The sequence below is a fragment of the Rhagoletis zephyria genome, unplaced genomic scaffold (genome assembly GCF_001687245.7).
Source record: "Rhagoletis zephyria isolate East Lansing unplaced genomic scaffold, Rhagoletis_zephyria_1.1 Rzeph_scaffold_00059, whole genome shotgun sequence".
NCBI lineage: Eukaryota > Metazoa > Arthropoda > Insecta > Diptera > Tephritidae > Rhagoletis > Rhagoletis zephyria.
Window position 1 is genome coordinate 91,037 of NW_016157143.1, and position 14,957 is coordinate 105,993.

The window sequence follows — 14,957 nt, forward strand, 5'->3', positions numbered from 1 at the left end:
TCCCAACAATTTGAACTAAAACTCACCCGGATTTGAGGATGCTGTAGCGGTTGCAATCGTCGTCGCTAGACCGTTGGAGGGTTCAGCACGACGCCGCGATGTAATTTTCTTCCAACCGCGTAACAGTATTTGATTACGATATTTTGGTGTTGTGAATGTGTAGAGCAGCGGATTGACAGCGGAATTCAGTGGCAATATGAAGACAACCAGCCAAGCGTAGATATCGTCTGCTCGTAAAAACAACAAAAGACGTACACACACTTAAGTTACATGTCCATACTATAAATATGTACGTACATACATGTATATGTATGTAAATACAGTTATTGCAAGTACGACTCGGCGTATGAGTAACTTATATAGAATGTACATTAGACCGTACCACCTTATGTACAAGCAAACAAAAAAGTTCGCAGTACACTTCGGAGTCTAACGTATTTTTGCAAGGTAGATTTGAAAAAAAATTAATGATTTTAGTCGGCATTAGGGTGGTACGTTAGGGTGTTAGGAAGTGAGATCTGATGGGTAAAAACTAGAACAGGTTACAAAAAATAGTTTTCTAGAGACAAGAACATCGATATATCATATTTATGGATCCTACTGTAAGTGCCGAAGGCATGGCGGTATAAAAAGAAATTCAGCCTTATCATGAGTTTCATTTTCCCCGAACCGGTTCACTTTTCACTTTTGGTTTCCATGGTTTTACTATGGGCGGATGACAAATTTTCGAGCGAATTTTTTTTCGGGTGAAACTCAGGATAATGCAGATTATTATTTTTTTTTTACGAATCTGCCTTGGAAAAATACTTTAGACTCAAAGTTATACGGCGAACCTTTTTTATGGTTCGGCCTAATGCACATAGGTACGTACATGAGTTTATGTTTGTGTAATAAACTTTACGCTTTTACTCACCCGAAATGTTATAGTTGAAGAAAACCCAAATCTTCACCGCTATAATGGGCGCCCAACACAGCACATCTGTCAGGACAATGAAGAAGAAACGTACTGCAAACTCACAATCCAACAGCGACAGTGGTGTTGCTTTACGCGTACGCCAAATGGAAATGAGCAATGCCGTGTAGAGGAGAGCAATCATCAATAGTAAAAATAAGTTCACACCTAAAAAAATGAAAGCTGAATATTGCCAACCCAGCGGGTAGGGCTCTTGGATGTGCAGCGGAAAGCAAGTGCCCGAGTAGGTGCCATAGAATTTGGTGCTAGAATGCCAGAGTGCAACTGGCGCTACAGCAATGCCCACGCCCATTAACCAAATGACCAGAAGGGCAATAAAAATATTTTTTATGCCGATGCGGTGTTGACCACGAAACGGATCGGCGATAAGTAGAAAGCGTTCGAATGACATGAAGGCGAGTATTAGCATGGAAACTTCGGATGAGGTGACGGCCAAGGAGCCGATAGCAGCACACTGCCAGGATGTGATCCAATCGAGTGCGACTCTGTAAGAAGGTGGAAATAGAAGAAACAGCAAGTGAGAAAGGTAAGATGAGTATAGTTAGTCATTACATGAACGATTACATGGTAATTAAATGTTGAAAGGTCTGCATTGAGATTGGTTTCTACGTGTATTGACATTTGAGTTCTTTCTTACCTGTGACCAAGGAAAATATTCTAAATTTCAGTCATAGCAATTATTTAACTTCCGCAGGTAGATCCTATTAACGTGAATATGAATGTGATTATGAACGTGAATATGGATATGTCTATGAATGTGAATAAATGAATAAGTTATTATAAGTTATTATAAATTGAATGCGTATAAGAGAAACTAATATAAGTATGAGTACGATTACGAATATGAATATGAAAGTGAAATGTTCTCGAACTAGTAATGTAATTGACCGAAAGTAGTCCTGAAGTGGTTCTGAAAAAGTCGTGAAAGCAATTCGAACAGGTCTTGAAAGGAGTCCGAAACGGTTCATTACTAGCCCCAAAATGATCCCGCACTAGTCTCGAAATGTTCTTGAAATAGCCCTCAGGTTGTCCAGAAATGTTTCTAAAGTAGTCCTGAAACAGTTCCGAAATAGGACTGCAATATTCCTGAACGTGTCTCAAATGATCCAAAACCAGTCTTAAAAAGGTCCCGAAACGGCCGAAAAACTCGTAAACTTGTCCCGAAATGATCTCGAACAAGTCCTGCAAGGATCCTGAAATGGTCCCTTATTAGTCCCAATGTAGTCCTGAACTAATCACAAAATTGTCCTAAACAGGCTCCGAAACGGTCCCGAAATGATTCCGAACAAGTATCGAAATGGTCTTGAAATTGTCCCTAACAGGCCCCGAATGATACCGAACTAGTACCAAAATGGGTCTGGAATAGCCTTGAACTAGTCCAAAAATGTTCATTTGTACGCACGAGAAGCAATTAGAGGTTTTCTGCAGGTTTGGTTGGTTGGTAGAAGAGTGACCTGAGGACATGCCCAGGACCTAATTAGTGCTTATAGCACCATTTTGATACGCTTTCTCTGGGATCCTTGATCCTTTTCTGCTTTCATGATGCGGTTTCGTCAAACCATTTGGATTTTTCGATGAATCCACTTTAGTCTAATAATGGTGAATTTGGAGATCTCCCTAAGATGTTGGCCTTATTCGTGCTAGTACTGGCCACTCGCAAAGATAGTGTAGGATCGTTTTCTTACTTCCTTCAAGATCACAGTTACGGCACCGAGGGTTATATGAAAGGCCAATTTAGCCGTATGTTCGCCAATGAAGCAATGTGCTGTTATCGTGGCTGTTAACTTGAATTTATCTTTCCTCGACCTCTTTAGAAGTTCTGCTGTCTTTCGTTTGTCATAGTGCGGCCATATATTATTCGTATTTTTGCAGGTTTGAGGGTTGATCCAACGTGCATCAGCTATACGTACGAATTGCAAATGCAGTTCCCTTTTGATGAGTTCCCGTGTACAGTTTATTGTCTCTGCTTCGGATTCATAAGAGATGCTCTGGCCGTAGCCAACTCGTCAGCCCTCTCATTTCCGTGTATGTTCCTATGGTCGGGAACCCACATGAGGGAGATGTCTTTTAACTCGGCTGTTGAGCTTAACGCACATTTGCAATCTCTGACTGTTTTGGACTTTGTTACCGGTGAGGCAAGTGCTAGAAGTGTCACCTGGCTGTCTGAGAAAATGCACAGGCCCTCCGGATTCCCACTACTTCCGCTTGGAAGTTAGTATTGGTCGCATGATTGCCGCGTACATCCAGATGATAAGCTTTGGCCTTAGTCTCCAGTTCCTACTGAATATTCTTTTGTATGTGTAATAGGCTGTATGTAATAGGCTATGTAGAATCTAGTTGGTTGAAGGAAAGTCAGTGAATAATATAAAATTTTGGGGCTTAGGCATTTTCTAAGTATTTGGCCGAGCGTATCTTCCAATATTTGGTGTACGCCTTGGTGCCGTTACACGAATGGAGGAACCTACAGTTAATGCCGGCTCCGAACGGCAAATGGAATTTAGGGTAAGCTTTTGCATGGAGGTTTGTCGTTGAATGCCGAGGGAGACCGCTGCTAGAAAAAATGTTTTCCATTTTAGATGTTGCTTGATTCAGGGATAGGACCCTGGTCCTACGTTGCCGCAGGTGCCGCGGACAGAGCCTAAACACCTTCCAATATGTTCGTCTGCGATTTATGAAATCTACTACTAATTTTACATGGGATCGGATACCAGTTCCTTACCTCGTCTGCTTACGTAGGTGATATTGAGTACCTCTTCTCCATCGGAAGTTAAAATATAAGTAAGAGTATGTATACCCAACATTGTTTACCTCCAACTCGCCTCCAACCATATATTTTATTGAGCTCAACTAAAATTTCTAAACAACACCTCTCTGTGACTGTCAAAGTGTACAAATCTGTACAAATCGTGTGCTCTTCGTTTAATACAATTTAATCATAAATTCTATCGTACTTACCTATTGTTAAAAAAACTACATACTTTTCTGCTCTACTCACTTATAATACTCGCTGCGATAGCGGTAATCCTGTACACCAATTGTAATCAAATAGAAGCCCATCAATATATCTGCCAATGCCAAGTTGCGTATAACCATAGTTACAGCAACATTCTCATCTCGATAAATAAAACGTCCCCAAAGTACCATTATATTTCCAATCACCGTGACGAAAGCCATTATCCAAGCTGAGTACCGTAATACTGGCTTACTGAGTAGATCGCGAAATGATGAAACACCATCACTATTTGGTTTACACATGCGAACTTGTGGAGTCATCGAGCAGAAGTAAAAACGATCAAAGACGATGTACTTCAGATTAGACATCTGACTGATAGCATCAAATTCGATACGCTCGAAATGTATGCCCGTCAAATTTAGATATGAAATATTTAGCGATTGTAGTAGTTGATGTCCGATGTGTAGTGGCGTGTGGCTAAGGGATCTGAAATGGGTAAGGTAAGATTGTTGGGAAAATAAATATATTCGTAAGTAAAGCTTTAAAAACAGGGTCCGAGAATGCGTTCCGGTTTTTGTTTAGTTCTGCATCAGAACAAAATGTAATGTCAAGAACGATCCCGCAAATTAACCAAACGGAAATAAAACTATTGAGAACAGTTTGAGCGGGTATAACAAAAAGTTGGGGAATGTTTCCGTACCGAAAAAAATATGCACAAAACTCTCGGGAACGTTCTAAAAAGGGGTGGGGGGGGGCAAATGAGAGCAAAACTCTCAAGAAGGTTCCCAAGAAGACCAGAATGAGAATTAAACTTTCGGTAAAGTTTTCAATGAGAAGGAAAGTATCGAGAACGTTTTTAACGAGGACCAAATAAGAAGAAAAGTCTGGGAAACGTTCTGCTAGAGAACAAAAGTTTTGTGAACTTAACGTTACGAATGGGAGATGCGTCTGCGTGTTAATATCGCACATTGAGTAATAAAGAGATGTAATTCAAAATTTATGCTTTTTGAGATTTCATTTCATTTTATCAATCTTTTATTGCGTTTTCCCACCAAATTGAAAATATAAAAAATCGTTTTAGTAAGAACCATGATTGTTTATTCTAAGCCAAAAGAAAGCTGGATTATATCAATTTCAAGATCGTTTATCACTAGGGTATACTGTTCATTTATGGAATAATTTTGTATTTTCTGAGCAAGAAAAGTTCGTGTCTTAAGTCTTTCGTTGACTTAATTTGCATACTTATCTTTCAGTTCTTTTTTCATTAATTTTAATATCTAAACATTTCCAACTAATGCAGCGCTTCCATTCTTTGCGAATAGTTCAGAAAAGAGGTGTTCCCGTTGCGTTCGCTGTCAGAATGTTCCTGAGACTTTAGTTCCCAAATTTTTATTCCAGAGAAAGTTCCTTAGACTTTTGTTCCCATTTTGTTCTTTGTCCCATTTTGTTTTCATAGAAAGGTTTCCGAAAGTATCGTTCGCATCGGAAGCGTTCCCCAGGATTTTGTTCTTTTATATGTATGCGATTCTCTTTGAAAACGTTCTCGACAGTTCTGTTCTCTTTTTTTCTTCCTGTGAAAATATTCCCGAAGGTTTATTCTCATTTCAGTTTGCGTCTTTAGCGGTCTTAGGAACAAAACTACGGAAACGACATTTTGTTTCGATCATACCTTCTCGGTCCTTCCTTAAAAATATGGATATACAGTATTATCTAGGCCATATCTATAGCACCCCCCTTTCAGAGTGATATTGTTTGTCACTTATGTATGTTTAATTATTAATTTTTAGGAATTTTAAATCAAAATACAGTTCATTCTCCAACAAAACCCACATAAACCCAAGTTTTAAAGTTTGTAAATTTCAAACTTTTTTCTCAGAAGTTTTAGAATTTTTTCGAGTAAGCAGTTTAATAGCCCATTCAATTTTAGTCAATGTGCAAGTTTCAAGTGGCTAAAAATAGCCGTTGATTTCTTAGAATTTCTTTTTGTCGCGTTTGCTTCCATATAACGAATAAACACAATTTATTTTTATATGGAAGAAACACAACGCAACACCTTCGGTGAAAAAAAAATCTTAAAAATCACCGGTGATTTTTAGTCACTTGAAACTTGCATATTGTTAGACTAAAATTAAATGGGCTGCAAAACTGCGTACTCAAAAAAATTCTAACACTTTTGAGAAAAAAGCTTGAAATTTAGGTGGAAATTTGTTGCATTTTTTCGTAGTCTTTTACAAAGATAAAACTTGGGTTTATATAGGTTTTGTTAGAGCATTACCTATACTTTAATTGAAAATTCCTAAAAATAAATGAATAAACATGAGTGGGAAACAATATCACTTTGAAATGGGGGTTATATTGTATTGGCCAATACTGTATATGACATTTTGACGCTCATAAAAATTTGCTGCAACATCTTATGTACAGAAATAAATAATTTTTTTCTTATATGTATACTCACAGCGCCTCTAAACAACTACTTCGTAAAAAGACTTCGCCAGACAGTTCCTTCAGGGGATTACCAATGAGCCGACTGTGTATTAATGAGCGTAGTATGTGCAATGAGAAGAGAAAACAGATTTTATGAATTATTATTGAACATATGAACATGTGTATATTATTTTCATTATTATTATGTCGGATATACTCGCGCTCCGACCTAAAAGGCTCTATCGTCTTTTATGCTAAAAAAAAACCTTATATTATATATTAAGCACATCGGAGGGTATAATTTTCTAAATTTTGGAGGTATATCAGGCTGCGATTCACGGTATGTAGGCAGTCACATACATATAATATGCTCTGGGTTTTCCACCACCAACCCACAAAACCTGCAATCCCTCTTTACAGAAAACTCCATTTTATTCAAATGGTACCTTAACTTCCAGTGTCCTGGAGGTTAAGGAGTCTTTCGGAGCTACTCCGGGAAGGAGTTATGGATTTATTTGATTGTCTAATTCCCTTTGACTTCTACCAGTGGGCAGTGGTCTGAGATTCTTCGTCCTAATTAGCTCTGCAGGGTATCCTTTAGATGTCCCGGAGAAAGCTCGGGACCATACAAGTGCAATTGAGCTCTACGTCAGTCAGCTTTTTAATTGGCTTCAAACCCTTAATGTCCAGGGTGTGGGTTTCTAGGCGGTTCAAAAGAGTTTCACAACTTTCCACAACCACAACTTTTCTAAACGAGTCTAAGTCCTTTAATGTTAGTTATTCTGGCCCCATTTGTCCTAGGACATTTTCGAACACACGACTTCGATATTGCTTCCTGGAATGCTATTGGCAAATTTTTTCTGGAATCTTGGTCCAAGAACGCCTGCCCCAAGTCCCAGTCGTCCATCTTTGATCAACCCGCATACCAAACTTGATATCCTTTGTCAAACATAGATATTTACTATCGCTTCACAGCAGTCCCTTTCAGGAATTCTGAGAATATAGTGCTTGACGAAAAATAATTTCGGTAACATGATGTAGTTGAACTTGATAGCGGATCCACCAGGAATGTCTGGAGACTACGGAGATCCTTTCTAATCAGATTTTTCAGTGACCAAAGGCCAACCGTTAGACAAGGACTATGTGCCCCCTGTAATGGCCACGCAGACCATGCGGTATAGCACCCGCACTGACTTGCATAGCTTTTGGCCACCAGGCCAGTGTCGCATATGTAACTACAGCTTTTACGACCGTATTGAAAGTTAGTTTGTGTGATACTCTCCAGGTTTTACCATGCGGTCTCTGACAGATATAAATGTCAGTGAGATCCAATTGAGCTTTTTGTCCTTAAGTTTGCGACCACGATACTCACAGTGTTTGTTCAGGAACCTTATTTTTATTTTCGACTGTAAATTATTTGTAAAAGTTTAACTCTTTTCGTGTATTCTGCATAAAAAATATAGTCGAGAAATTTAATTTGAGAGCTGCACCTAATTTGCTTGCTCATTTTATTATGACAATGATCATTTAAGATCCCAATCAGTATCAAGAGATGCGTTTTGTTTTTAGCTTAATGAAGTCTTTAGATTGTGTCCGCTTCACTCGTGGGTAAACAAACTTAGCCACATTCCATTTCATCTGATAATTTTCGATTACATCTTAAAATATGTATTTGTTCGCATCCTTTAATGATATTGCACTTAAAATCATTCAATCCGCTTCTTCTTTTAAGGCGGCTTACTACCTCCGTTTAGACCACCCTGCATCGATTAGAACGCCTACATTTGAGGCTGAGTGAGAGTTGCTGCTAAAAACACTTTCACGTACTTTTGCATATAAATAATTTTCATTTATCCGTGAATAAGTTCAATGGGAATAGGGGATTACGAGCCGCCAAGTCTTCGGTTAAACGAACATAGTCAAAAAGATCTGGTCCAACCCTGCATCGTCTGCAATGGTCGATTAACCAGGCATGAACTCAATGCATTTTAAAATGCGTGGATCGACTTCTAGGTGACAGAACAAGAGAGTTGTTAAGCTTCTCTATAAACAGCAAGTCTGTATTGGGACCATTGAAACCCCGCCTGTGGCCTTGGTTGAAACCAGAGTGGCTGCGACGCTAGAAGTTAGCATTGGTAAGGTCATATTTTTCTGTATTTGGCTTCGTTTCATAGACACCTAAGGAAAATTGGCCTCCCCGCAAAAACTTCCGCCAAACCGCACTGTCATCAGCAGCAGTAAGCCACCAGAATCTTATTTTTGCACCTCCCACAAGCAGATTTGGATGTTACTGCATCCCGAAAACGGCTACTTCTTTACGTAATACTAGCCTTTGTATACAGTGGTGCCTTGGGAGTTGCAGCACCTGGAGGATTGCCGCTTTTCGTTGCCTGCTTCCAGTCAGAAATTCAGACCTACGCCATGCCTGCCTTCCGACTCATGCACCTCGTAAGCGGTGGTCCGGCTCTGACGCATACGAATAGTAAAGAGACAAGGCACACACCTCTACTGATACCAATTGGAAATGCCTAGTTTAGCCAATTTATTTTTCACCTGGTCATTCCATTGCGGAGTAGGCTTTCCACTTGCTCTATTACCAGAATCGCGACCTTCGTTGCATACTTTCAGAGCTGCAATGTTTCTGTCCATTCTTACGACATGGTCAAATCAGCGGAGCCGCTGCACTACTTATGTCCACATCTTTGTAAAGCTCATAAAGCTCATCGTTTCATCGGGTGCGGTATTCACTGACGTTAACGCACATAGGGGTTGGGGGTTGTTTGTTTTTACGAGGTAGGTCTAAACCCCAGCGCAAAACATATTGAAGGAGGGCGTGTTCGCCACTCGCTTCCGATTGGATGTTCGGTTGTTACCCGTGGGATACTTGGTGTAAACACCGGAACCGGACGCAAAATAATAGTGTTTAGCCAATTCCCGGGTCACAAGCATGCCTTACTATGGGTATATTCTAAGCCCCCAATAGCGCAGGGCACTGCTGGTTCCTAACTCGTTAATAATATTTTTTTTTTAACTTTAAACTTTTTGATTTTCTTCCGTTCACTGTGCTGTACTAATATTTTACAATTAAGAAAAACATTAAGCCATTCAACCGATATAAATATGTATGTAGTGTGTAGGTATATTGCCTTTTTACCGCGATTCATTATTTTTTTAATGTGCAGCGAAAACACAGATATTATTTCTTGATCAACTGCCGTTTCTCAGCATTTGCTTTCCATGAAATATTTGCTTTTTCTTCTTTGGCGCTTTGGAGTCTCAAATTTGTGGCCTTAGGCAATTTATGAGTACATCTATGCAAATTTGTACATTTTTTCGCCATTTAGCCTTCACACACATACCGATATTTACAAAATTTTAAACTCACTTAGCCGGAAAGCAAACCGATAAAAGCAGTAAATACGAATGTAAAGAGTCTTTTACGATATTCGTGCGCTGGCGTTAGTATTGGAAATTAGTGAAGAAGGCTGTGTACTTTTGACAGTGTTTGCGGCCGCATAGAATTTTCCAATTCATTATGTTGTAAACAACCCGTTGACGTAAATTATTGACCTTCGCCAAAGCGCAATTACCATAATGTTTAACCGAAATACATTGATATAATATTTTATACGTCCACTCGCCCCCCCCCCCCTTCCGCCATCAAATATGTTTACGAGTCCTTTGTAAGTATTGCATTGATCATAAATAACCGCAGTCGCACGCGCTGTATGTAAATGGCGGGGTTAGGAAAGAAAAAAAGACCAATATTTAACGGCTCTTGGTCATTTTTGAAAAAAATCGTTACATCAACAAAAATATTTATGTCAATGCATGATGTACTTCAAAAGCAATAGTCGTGCTAATGTATGTATGTATGTATTTATGTTTGTACACAGTTATGCTTTTTATGCAGACATATTTATGCACATTAGAGTGCCCCACAAAAAAAAAAAAATCAGGGTTTTCCACCGGAATTATAAAATTTATAGTGTTTTAGGAAGTCTGCAATAATATTTTGGTAAATAGTAGTATTTGCCTAAGCTGAACTGATTTGAAAATAGCGCCAAAAATCTCATTATTTCGATGCCGTTGCTAAAAACTTTATGCGGACCTTTTAAGCTTAAGTTCGCTCTTCTATAACTTTAGGTGATTTTTTGATTTTTTTTTTACTCTATTTATTTATCTATAAAAAACTCCACTTTTGGCGGTATGTATTTTCAAATCGGTGCAGCTCACGTAAATTTTAATCTTTTTCTAAAGTATCTTTATATTTTATAATTCCGAAGGAGAAATAGTACCGATTTTTTGATGGAGACTGTTGCACCCTAATGTATATATTTACCAACTTATACGTACAATCATACATACGTACATATTTCCTTCTGTGCATATATATGTATGTATGTATGTGAATGTACATTGGTATATTCTTGTGGCTGTGTTGATTTTGCATGTTGCTCCGAAAATTTCGCATATCGGAGCATTTTTTACCAAAAGGCACGTTCCATTCAATCCTAAGTGAATGCGTCAATGCTAAATGTGCCTCGTTTCGTTGTGTAACGGCTGTTTGTAGTTGTATTATTAGCTTCGAGGTAAGAAGAATTGTTTAGATATGTAATCCTCATTGAAGGTAGGTAGAACAAACTGAACGCACTTGTGCAAACAGAAAGTTGCATTTAATTTTTAACAGCAGTTAAAAAAGCTGCACGCATTTCAAAAAAATTTTATAGGTCATATTCAACTGCGTGAAAGGACATACATACATATATAAATACAACATACATACTTATGTAAATGAATGTTTACAGTAGAATGACACTTATTTGCAAAATAGGCCTTAATGTGATTGCTGCGATATTTACGAGCAAAAATTTATGGCGGCCGTCGTAGCAGGGTGGTTCGAAGCGATCTATCGGATATTGGTAGGATGTATGTGTATCTTCGGACAAAAGATGGGCGCGCGGGCCTTATTTTTTCGGCACGGTCAGGCACGAAAATAGAACACTTATTCGCAAACACGCACGGAGCTAAAATCAGTTAGGCCCGGCGCGACCCAAACACGATTAGGTACGGATTATCCGAATTTCGCCAAAAATATTAAATTTAACGAGAAAAAGGCTTTTTTTAGATAAGAAAAGTTCCATAATAAGTTTCTATTGCAAATTAAAGTATAGGGAAACATATATTACCTGGACCTCTACCAAAGTACGGAACTATCTTGGTTATCCGAAAGAAAACGTTTCAAAGTGGCCCACTTCACGTATTTTGATCTAATTTTAATTTAAAATTTTTATTTTTTTAATTTTTTTTATCAGTAACTGCTTTACGAAACAATTAATATCTCAGGCTCTATATCGATACACCCTTTAAAAAGTTGTCAGTTAAATCTTTGATATACGCTCCATCACATATATTTTTTGCAGATTTTAAAACTTGCTAAATTGTTGATTAGCAAATGTGGCTTAAAAAAATTTATAAATCTCTCACTCTCTGTCAATAAAATAGTAAAAATTTATTTTTTTGATAGAACCAATATTTATCGAGCTATGATGTCATAAACAATGGCTTTCGCCGAGACACCTTATATTTTGGCTATTGTATTTTTAACTTTAGAAAAAAAAAATAGTTCTTTTTTTTGCGTTTACAAACACTTTAGTACCTCCTTTGCTACATATCCGAAAATCGAGCAAAAGCAGTTTTTGACCAATTGAAATAGTATGAAATGCCCCATGTATGTGGTATGTATTTAATTTTCTTAAAAATTAAAAAAAAAATTACCCTTTTCTCCAGCCATTACACTTTACAGTTTCATATTTTTATTTGTTAACTATTTGCCGCAATAAGAAGAGCGAGGCCGAAATACGTGAGTGCGAAGGGCTTGAATTGCTGGCCGAAAGGAAAAATTCTCGAAAATTTTACCAGAGAATTAGGCGACTTACGGAAGGTTTCAATACCAGGGCGAACTCCTGAAAGAACAATAATGGCGACCTAGTAACTGATGTCCAGAGCGTACTTAAATTGTGGAGGGAACACTTTTCCGCCCTACTAAATGGTAGCAGCACGGAAAGTTGTGGAGAATACGAAAGCGAGCCCCCAGTCAGTGATGACGTAGTCGATGTTCCACCATCTGACTATGTCGAGGTAGGAGTAGCAAAAGCGCGCTTGAAAACCAACAAAGCTGCTGGAGCTGACAGCCTGCCAGCTGAGCTATTCAAGTACAGATGAATGCATGCCCGACGACTGGAATTTAAATGCGCTCTGCCCAATCCACAAGAAAGGCGATGACGGCAAAGGAAGACGGAGACTTCACTGGGCATTTCCCATTGGCGTCAGTTGACACAGAAGAGAAACGACTGGCGTGCTTTGTTGAACTCGGCCAAAATCGCTTAGGCGGTTACAGCGCCAAATAAGAAGAAGTCAGAAACCAACGAAATTTCAGCGCCTTTCAAAATAAACAAATTCCTTTTTTTTTTTCTTTCACATCGATAATTTTTCTCGTCATACGAATTAATTATGTATGTTCCAATGCTTGCAGATGTTAATTTTTTTTTTAGAACGTCCTTCATTTTATTATTAGCTAGACAAACAATCGATTAACAGAGAAAAATAAAAAAAAAAAAAAAAAACAACGGTCAGCATAAAAGAAATAGTAAATATTCGCAGCCTCTTGCAGCTGTAATCAAAGAAATTGCATAAACCAGCGAAATTACTCAGACGCAAACGAATTTGTTTGCGTCAATTACAGTTTTATGTGCAGGAATGCTGTTTTCGGGAATTGAAATAAGTAAAACATACATTCATACAAATCTACTTGTTGTCTACAAAGAAGCATGCAAAAAAAAAAGAAAATTAATGGAAACGATTATAGGACAGCGAAATGTAAATGACATGTAGCAATAATACTGAGTTCTTTTTTAAGGGCAGCTAACGCTGACTGTTGGAACGTGCATGTTCTGGCAGATTAGCCAATTTAATGGAGATATGCCGGTATTTCAATGCAAGCCATGGCCGGTCACGAAATCAGCTTTTTCGTAACAAGTATTTATGTACTTACGAATAGTAATAATGTAGATTACAAGGAGATCATTGTGCATAAATATTTAGAGCTGTAGGCAGTAATGGAAAGTCAAAAGCGTTGAGGAATTCGAAAGTGATATTTACAAAATTGCAATGCAATTGCGTTTGTTCGGCAGTGGATAAGATAGTATCCCACATTTCATGATTCTGTAATATCCTTTTCCAGTACATTGTACAGTTCGCGAAATGTATTTTATATATATATTTTTTTTTCAGAGGCTTGTACGATACGGTACAAGATTTCAGTATATCAGGACCTGAAGCACGAAATTAACTGGCATGGTGGCGTCACAGAATCCTTATAACAGGTATATTCTGCGCTGGTTCCTGCCCTGTAACCGGTAAATTATGTTACCACGTCACGAGCTGATAACAAAGTACTGCCCCGTGAAATATGCAATGACAGAAGTTCCACAATTTTATTTTAACTGCATTTCCAACGTACCTATAATCGCGGTGACAAGAATTGGTAACATTTTTTATACAAATCTTGACCTCTCAATAAAAGTCTTGAGTTTGTCCAGTTTAAGGGAAACCTATAAATATTTTTTTTAATTATACTCTAGATTATTTGGGGATGAAGAGTATATCTATCGTATTCGATTCCAGTAAATGAATATTTAGCGCTTAAACGTTTTCCACGTTTTGGCGATGATGTTGTGACACAAATGGAGAGATATACACTTTTACTCCACCTCCAAAGAAGCTTTTTTATGACAGAAGTACACTCGGAGGTCTGCAATTGTCTGCCGAGAGCGATCGCTATTTGAAAAACATTTTTTTTTAGATGTTGCTGGGAGCAGAAATTGAACCATGGACCTCCCAAGTAGCAGTAGGCACATCTGGTAAAAGCACTACGCAAATTAGAACAAAGTCAGAAAAAATGCAATATAGTTTTAAAAATAAAAGTTTAAAATAAGAAACGTGAATTTTTCGATGATTTTTTTTTTTTACTTTTGATCAAAAAAAAACTTTGAACTTATTTTGTTTTGCCCTTTGCTGCATAAAAGCTATCTTCACTGCTAATAGTTTTATTGTGATCTTTGGTGATGACTTCATACCAACATACGCATTTTATCTGTATGAGAACTATACAAAATAAAACCGTTTTATCCGTTTTTTTTTTTCTTAATTTCAAAAGAGCCGCATAGGGGTTATTTTCCAGGAAATTTTCCTTTAAACGAGTAATTCTTATATATATGTATATGTATATAAGGGTAATCCAAAATAACTAATCTAGCGAATTTAGGGCCTTAAAATTACCTACTATTTACTGAGAAGGAAACTCTCCCATTTGGAAAAGTTTTTATTTCAATTCTTAAAGGTGTCGGTGGGCACTTGAAATTTTCCATGTAAAGAACAAGTAAAAAATTTTGTTTTCATTGAAAATATTATAACTTTTGAACTGGTAAGCTTTTGCGTTTTCAATGTGGAGAATTTGTCCTACTGGAATCTTAAAAAATTCCGGTCACCTTAGATCTAACTAAATTGCTGTCCTATTCTGCTGACGCTAAGAATAAAAGAGCA

General features: G+C 37.8%; 1 protein-coding gene across 2 annotated transcripts in view; it reads right to left on the reverse strand.

Moving 5' to 3' along the window:
- Positions 1–14,957, reverse strand: part of Lgr3 (Leucine-rich repeat-containing G protein-coupled receptor 3) — a 51,509-nt gene that overhangs the window by 468 nt on the left and 36,084 nt on the right. Inside the window, exons 9-12 of one of the 2 annotated variants that reach the window (XM_017624735.1) lie at positions 6,385–6,456; positions 3,969–4,412; positions 914–1,458; positions 27–227 (exon numbers count right to left, since the gene is read on the reverse strand). In XM_017624735.1, coding sequence (XP_017480224.1) covers positions 27–227; positions 914–1,458; positions 3,969–4,412; positions 6,385–6,456 — 1,262 coding nt within the window. Of the gene's footprint in view, positions 1–26; positions 228–913; positions 1,675–3,968; positions 4,413–6,384; positions 6,457–14,957 lie in introns of those variants that run through there. The other variant, XM_017624742.1, reaches the window with a different exon arrangement.